The sequence below is a fragment of the Propithecus coquereli genome, unplaced genomic scaffold (genome assembly GCF_000956105.1).
Source record: "Propithecus coquereli isolate 6110/MARCELLA unplaced genomic scaffold, Pcoq_1.0 Scaffold386, whole genome shotgun sequence".
In the NCBI taxonomy this organism is placed as follows: domain Eukaryota; kingdom Metazoa; phylum Chordata; class Mammalia; order Primates; family Indriidae; genus Propithecus; species Propithecus coquereli.
In genome coordinates, this window is record NW_012149574.1 from 2,571,073 (window position 1) to 2,579,415 (window position 8,343).

Genomic DNA, 8,343 nt, shown 5'->3' on the forward strand with positions numbered 1-8,343 from the left:
AGCTAAGACAAAAGATGGGCCAACATGGTAAGTCGGGGTAGATGACACATGAACAACTATTCAAAGAAAGAGGGAGGAGAAGAATGATAGGAGGCATACATACTGAGGTTGCCAAAGCGACCTGTAACTTACCTCAACAGGAAGCTGATTAAACTGTGTCACTAAGCCATCTGCAGCTGTAGCTACACCAATAAGAGCCATGACTTTTTCTGGCCGTGCAATTGCGGCATGAAGCATAAGCCATCCACCAAGGCTACTTCCAACTAGTATCTAAAAATAAAAATACGTCTAGTTTTTATTAGAGAGGATTTTCTTTTTGTTGTCTATACGGGGAGTCAGTAGTTTAATAGAAATGTATGTGTATCTATTGTATCTATCTATTATATGTAGCTCTCAGACTTTTAATATTTGGCACAAAGTACAATTCAATCATGATTAACTTTTTGTTAAAGTATTAGGTCTATAATACAGAGTAAGTTATGAACATAAAACAAAATCTGTACAACAAAAAGTAAAATGCTACTTGTATTTTATTAAAAAGTAAAAATAATAAAACAATTTTAAATCAAATATCAAACTTGATTATTAAACATTTAAAATATCAAATAAATTTTCATATCTAAAGAAATAGCTTAAATATCACGAGGTTACAGTCAATAATCATATTTAACAAAAACAGTTACCTGTGGTCCCTCAGCTAAGTCATCAATTATAGAAAGAACATCTTTTCTCCATTTCCCCACTGTGCTTTCTTCTAAGTTACCACCTGAATTTCCAACTCCTGAGTAATCAAATCTGGAAAAAGGAAAAAAAAATCTAAATATCTATATATTTGCTTTTTTATTTTTAAGAAAGATAGCACATTCTTCATTATTACAATGCCTAAAATACAGTAAAACATCACAGTGAATATATATTTCAGCAAATCCTATTGGCTTAACCCTCAAATTCCTCAAATTCAAATTCTTCTATTCAATCATTTTCTCACCTCCTCCACTGCTACAAGCCTAGTCCGAGTCATTATCATTTCTCAACCGAACAAATACAATATTCTCCTAATAAGTCTCCCTGTCTCCATTTTCCACCTTCATAGTCTATTCCCCACAGAGTAGCCAGAGTGACTCTTTTAAAACAAAAACCATGTCTTGGACTAACCCTCCACAGCCTTTCTATAATCTTTAATAATATCCAAAGTCCTTACCAAACTTTGGTGCCTCTCTAATCTCATTTTTTACTTTCCTTCCTTCTAACTGTATCCTCACTTTTCTTCTTGAAGTCAAAGGAAATACACCATCCACACATTCCTGCTTCATCAGCTTTTCCCTCTACGGAATACTCTACCTCCAGATAGCCATTGACATTGCTCCCTCACTTCATTTAAGCCTTTGGCTCAAATGTTATGTCCCCAGAAAAGCGTTCCCTGACTTTTCAATCATTAAAATTATACTTCTTTCATCATTCTCTATTTCCTTCCTTACTTTATTTTCTTCATGACACTTATTACTACTTGACATAGAAGATATTCGATTATTTGTTGTGGTCTGTCTCCCACATTAGAGTGAAAGCTCCACAGGGCACAAACTTTGTTTTGTTCACCAATACTTTCCCAGTACCTACATCAGTTCTTTGCAAGTGGTAAGTGCTTAGCATGTATTTACCGAATTAATGGAAGGGAAGGAGATGAGAATCAAATTCATCACCAACCCATCCACTTTTCCTTCCAACTTCCTAACTATCTAGGCTCAAAGTCTCTCTGATCTGTGAATTTTACCTCTCCTTAAAGGTCCCAATTCAATAAATCATGAAGTATCATACCATGCCCACAGATTACCCTAAACCCATGTCATATGGAACTACTCTCAATTCCCAGATAAGCCCTTTCATAACTTTGAGCTTCTGCATGCTGTTCCACTGCCTAGAACGCCTTCCTGCACCACTCAGACTACTAGTTATTCTTTAAGTCACAACATCTCTTTTAGAGGAACTACGCTTGACATATATGTCCAGTTTAGTATCAGTCACTTTCTTTTGTATATACTCAACACTTTTCATATTAAGAGTTGTAATCAAGTTTTAAATATTTGTCTCCCTCTGACCAGAATGTCAGTTCCCTAAGGGCAGACTGTTTTATTCAAGTTTATTTTTCCAGGGAACAGAATACTGTCTGCCCTATACCATCATCATTCAATCTCACTTCTTCTCTTGTTCATCCCTCTTTTTGCACTCTGGAAAGGCCAGTATCTTGGTGTGAGTTCTTGTCATTGTAAACCTAGGCTATCACAGTAGCCTCGTATGTCTCTATGACTGTCTCCAAATGGTTCCATTTTATACCCGTCAGGTTTTTTCCTAAGCATTGTATTGATATGGCATTACCTTCGATGGTTCTCTGTAACACAACATAAAAATTTAGTGCTTTGGCTTGTTTTTTTAGACCATTATATTCTAGTCATCTCAGATTAATCTTTTATTACTTCATCAGAGGAAACTACTGCTTTAGCCACATTGATGAATTTGTTGTTTCTAAAATAGGCTCTATGTTCATTCCTGGGTATGGGGGGATACCATTATCTTATTTTTGTCTCTATATTCTTCATAGTGGCTAGGCATGGAAACCTCACACACTGAGAATAATGATATCCACTAAGTGAATTCAACTGGAGGGTAAAAGTAAAAAGAATTACTTAACTCAAATATCCAAGATTTCTTGTTTTTCTGATGTTTAAAATCAGGTAAAAACCAATAAATCCTTGCCTTTTTAGAGAATGTGAAATAATATATATGTAATATATAGCATATTCATATTCCCTTAGTGATAAGGGATTTATAAGTAATGGAAGGAAGAAGAAACGAAATTTTTCTTTAGGTTTTCTTAGGTTTGAAGTGAAATGATTTTGGATCCTTGGGAAATAGAGCAAGGTAGCAGCTGCAGTTTAAATCAGTTGTTACCCCCTCAATCCAGGGTATGCATAAGACAGACGATGAGGTGTGGGTGGGAAAGACACCAGCCAATTCTTTTTCCCCCTCCTTGGTGGGTAACTGGATATCGCTACATGTTGCATTTTTAACAGTGAGCTGCCTTCCAAATATACGGTAAGGACACAAAATACTTATAAAGCTCCTTCATGAAGGAAGATATAAACAATTAGGAATGCTAGCAAGTTATAAGTAAAAAAATATAGCTCACTTCTGCTGAACCCTAATTCAGGGACAAAAATAATTCAAACATGTTCAGCATCTTAGACTTTTATAAACAATTAACACATCTCTGTCCAAGCAGCCTCAATGTTCCGGGTAATAGTCCCAAATTTAAAATTCTATTAGAAATAATTATGAGAGAATACTAGCGTTATAACCTTGTGTTATAGTCCTGAGATCCTGACTCAATCTTATTTTAGGCATGGTGATAGGACATTAATAAACCATTTTCATATAGCCATATGTACTATTTCTTGTTTAATAAACTATATCATCATTCAAGGTCTAAATTTTACAGTGAAAATCACAAAAATTGAGAAATTGGAGAATATGAAAATAGAAGATAAAATCTCTTATAATAAACTAAAATGAAATCAATAGTTAACAGTGATTAGATTGCAATGAACTTTGGTAAGTACAAATAAAAAGGAATTTATCAAATTAAAAATTTGTAGTGAAGTGATATACTTTATAAAGGTATACTTATATAGCATCCAAAATGCAGAAAACCCACATTATGTCTTATAGGGAGACAGGAACTGGTTATAGCTCTCACAGTCTCAACTGAAATTCAAGAACCAGCAAAATGGCAATTTCTAGATTCAAATTCTTTCAGGGGCAAAAAAGAAAAATGACAGTATTTCTGGTATTATGATGTTCTGCTAAGGGTAGTCCCCCTTCCTAGATAGCACTTTCCTCCTACCCAAATCCTAACTATTCTCCATTGTTCCTTTATAAAGTCTTTTCTATTCACTTCAGTCTCATTTTGTTTCTCTCACCATATGCAATTAAGTAGACTGCTCTTTTGAAACTTAATCACATTCTGATGAGTATTTTCATTTAATTTCTCCTTTGTATTTTATCTTGTGTTTTCCCACCCTGATTGAAAGATCCTTAAGGGTAAGTACAATACTTTATGATTCTTTGTATATTATGCAGCACACAGTATAGTGCCAGAGTCTATTTCCAAAAAACACTATAATCTTCAGAATAACAGTTAAGTCAGAACAAACAGAGTTCTGAGCATGAAAATTGAATAATTCAGTTCATAAAATAATAAAATAAAAATAATAATAAAAAGAAATAATTCATAAAAGAAATAAGACTAAATCCATATGACATAATTTCTACTAGTACACTGAACAGATAGTCTAAAAGTTTTATATACAGCTGTATTTTCTAGAATTGTTGAATGAATGTTAGTGAAACTACTCTCCTAAACAGTCAGACTAACAGATTTTTAGGCTGTTAGTGTTAGAAAAGAACTTAGTCCAACCTCCTTTTTTTTTTTTTATTTTTTGATGACAAAATTAGGTCTAGTGTTTATTAACTGACTTATCACAGTCATTGCTAGAATTTGTTTTAGAACCCATGTTTCTTGAATTTCAGGCCAATATTCTTTCGACTAAACCATACTAACTCTTCCGGAAAATTAGACACTAAATAAATGACTGTCATAGGTAAGTAAACCAAATAACAACAATGTAAACAAATTATTTTACTATAATAACTGTCAGTATGAAAAATTAGGAATTATAAAATCAAGTTTTAGTTAAACATCACCTATCCCTATTTATGCTTATACATATTCAAATTATAGGAAAAGGAAGAGAAAACTCAGCAGAAACCAATTATACAATACTAATTTTAGAATACTTTTAAATACATATTTTAGGAAGTAAGGTAATAAACAGTAGTCAAATAAAGTCTTAAGTCCCCAGTAGAAAACCATAATACAATTACAAGAAAGCCAACTAGTATATCTGTTTGTTGTCATGCAGATTATTGCATCTAAAGAGCTTAGTTACCACTGGTTTCCTTAAGATGTCCTTTCCTGCCAGCATTGTCAGTGTGGCATAAAGACCTTTACAAAATGTCTTTTAAAGGTTGCTTTTACAATGACCCTAAATCACAAAATGAAAGTTTACAGACCACCAAAATAGACTAATCTATAAAAATGCTAGCATTTACTTCAATTGGTTAAAGGAGAAGTAATTCTCCATTGCCATGCTAAATGGTAGCAATATTTTCTCTGAAATGTGTTCCTACCTTATATAGGCGTGACCTAGAGATTTGCAAAACTCCTCAATCGCCAAAGCTTTTGTACCATTCATATTAGAAAGATAGCCAGGGAGGAAGATTATTCCTGGACTTTTGCCTTTTAGTCTCTTATAAGCCAGGCTTGGAAGGTCTGGTCGATTAAGGAAAGAGAATGATGTCTTTTGTCTGCAAGCTGAACAAAGTACACAAAACATAAACTATGGTTTGCAAATTCAGTTTTTAGAAAACCACATATATTTTCAATCTTAACTTTCTTAACTCATTGAATTTGATGTTAAATACCATTTCCATTTAATAGGAAAAACAAATAGACTCAAAGTACTAAATTAAGAAGTCTATGAATGAGATCTCTAGTTTTAAAATCGTGTCAAAATCAGTACCTTCTTTGATCAAGGTCCAATCTTGATTCTTCCAAAATACACAATGAGGTAGAAATTCCAAGGCAACAAAAATGAGACTCATCAAAACATTTTCCTGTTGTTGCTGTATCATCTATCCTAAACAGTATCAGTCAACATTCAGATTTACCTACTTTCAGCCCTCTCTTGTGAGATTTTTGTCTTTCTTATTTTTTTTAATGTTTGAAGAGTTTCGCATCCTCTATTTTCAGGGGGATGAGAGGGAGAAACAGGTTTGGTCTGCCCTTGAGAAACTGTTTCAAAGGGGGAGGTGCTGTGTCCCCCCCACCCCTCCACTTCCATCCATGAAATAGTAAGGCCATGGTTACAGCCCATCATAATTTTATATCAGCTGAGGTAGGTTCAAAGAGTAGTTTCTTTACAATAACTTTGAATAACATAGAATGGTATCATTTTTGGAAAAGGATTTCTCACAGGACTCCACAATCACTTTGCATTTTGTCAGTTTGCCTTTCTGTACACACAGACCTTAGCGTAATAATCCACTAAGTGTAACAGTACAATTGGTGAACTAACTCCATTTCATTGTTTTTCAAATTTTTTCCCTATTATAAAAATGATACTTGCTCTTAAAAAAAAGCAGAAAGATATTTTAAAAAAAAACAAAATCATTTTTAATCCCACCTCCTCCTCCCAAGGCATTAGGTTTATGTAGTTCCTTAGACTTTGTCTGAACTAACCTATCTTTTTTATTAAATGAAGCCTTCCTCCACTGTCTTGTGGCTGATGAAAATGTCTCAGTCTCTTTCTTCATTGTGTGCTGCTAAAGTTTTCCCCATTTTGGATTTAAAAAGTTGATTTTTTAAAAAACTTAATTGAAGGCCTTAAAGCTATCCCTTTTACACGTAAGCTTGTTTCAAAGTTTCAATGAATAGAGAACTATGCCAAACTTCAGACTTTTGGTAGGGGCCAGTTATGTTGGTCCACAGATCAACAAAAAATGTTCATTTCCCACTTCCTTAGCTGAGCATTCAAAAAATCTTTTCTATCCTCATCCAGATATTACCTCCCAACACAATAATTTTCCCCTGAGATAATTACAATTTATTTGATGTTGGTGAGTTATAAGTGGACAGATTCTTAATAATATATCCACAAATCATCTTTGCATCACAAGGATTAGCTCAAAGCCTGGTGCTCAATGAATGTTTGCTAAATAGATGAAAGACTATTATACTTTGGTTAACAAAGTGACATACTATACTTTGCTAGGAGTACTTGTACATAATACTCCTTTTGGTTGTGTACAATTAAAATTAAATGTAAGTTAAGCTGATTATATAAGTTTAAAGTTTTTCACTCAAAACAAAGTGTATCTGCCATGAAATTAATTACCATTCCGCGTGGCAAGGGTATGAACATCAAACAAAGCTAAAAACTAAAAGGCTATAATTCAAACACAAACTAGTGTGTACACGTGAGGTTCTCCGATTTTTCCGGTCCAAATTCTAGTTTCCTTTGTACAGTATTGACTATGGTTCTTTCGCTGAGCGGAAGCATTAAGAAGACAAAACTAGAAATTAGGCTTGACGAGAGCGTCTACACTTTTAAAAAGAACATGCCTCATATTTTAAGCCCCTTCAAGTCAAGGGAGGGTAGGTCTAAGCATTTTAAGAGTCACAATCTGTAAACTGCTAGAAGCAATTGATAATCAAATGTATTAAACACACATCTCAATTCTTCCTAGGGTCGGTGTTTAATGCAGGGGAGACAGAGAGCAGAAGCTCCTTAAACTGCAGAGCGTAAAACGCCAGCAAGGGCCCGGGCTGCCCGAACGCCCCAGGGTCGCGGCAGGGCTCTCCTCATAGCCTGCACTAGAATTGTACACAGCGCCTAGCACTGGGGTGCTAAGGAAGGGGCAGTCTCGAATGGGGCACCAAAAAACGCACTGTACAGGTACAGGAACTGAAGGAACCCGAGGCGTTCGAAAGAACGCAGGCTACTCCCGCCTTTCGGACACTGACCTGGGAGCCACCGTGGCGCCCGCTGGGGCATCCGTGCAAGTAACGCGCTGAGGCCACGGCAGGGGCCGAAGGAGACAGCTGCCCAGCCCCAGCTCCGACAAGGTACCCAAGCAGCCACAGCGGCCATGCCCACACCCGCCATCTTCCCAGCTGTCCCCGCACCCCGCACTGTTGTACAGAGACGCGTAGGACACGTAGGAGCCAAGGCTGCGCATGCGCTGCCGGCTGGAAGGCGGAACTTGCTAAACAGCTCCCGGCCCGACTTTCACTCCGCGGATAGCGCACATGCGCATTGCGTTGTCGCTCCTGCCATTCTGGCTGTTTGGCCGCTGGTTCTCGTCTTAGGCAGTTTTTGCCTGTGACAGTTTGGAATGTTAACTTTGAGTGTTGTCGGGAGGCTGCCTTTTCAGCGGGCGGATAGATATTCCAGGCCTGGAAGCTCAGGGAGGAACCGTATCCTACGTTCCCAGATAGGGAATCGCATCCCGAGAACACCAGGAGGCGGGAACATAAAATGCTAGGCTTGCTGCATCACAAATCCCTCTCACCTCGTGACAGCTTTAACCTGTACCGCAAATGCTTCTAAGATCCGACCTTAATCTTACATAAATACCTGGGGTGGAATCGGACGTTCCCGCTCCCTCACCCCTTTTCAATTCTCTGTTTTTGTTCTATTTCTTTCTATGCCTGACTAGTAAATTATT

General features: G+C 36.5%; 1 protein-coding gene across 2 annotated transcripts in view; it reads right to left on the minus strand.

Annotated features, from left to right (window-relative positions):
• ABHD10 (abhydrolase domain containing 10) overlaps nt 1-7,853 on the minus strand; it is a 12,760-nt gene extending 4,907 nt beyond the window's left edge. Inside the window, exons 1-4 of one of the 2 annotated variants that reach the window (XM_012652229.1) lie at nt 7,640-7,853; nt 5,245-5,428; nt 684-795; nt 133-270 (exon numbers count right to left, since the gene is read on the minus strand). In XM_012652229.1, coding sequence (XP_012507683.1) covers nt 133-270; nt 684-795; nt 5,245-5,428; nt 7,640-7,781 — 576 coding nt within the window. In that variant the 5' untranslated portion in view covers nt 7,782-7,853. The remainder of the gene's footprint in view (nt 1-132; nt 271-683; nt 796-5,244; nt 5,429-7,639) is intronic. The other variant, XM_012652230.1, reaches the window with a different exon arrangement.
• Nucleotides 7,854-8,343: the final 490 nt, after the last annotated feature.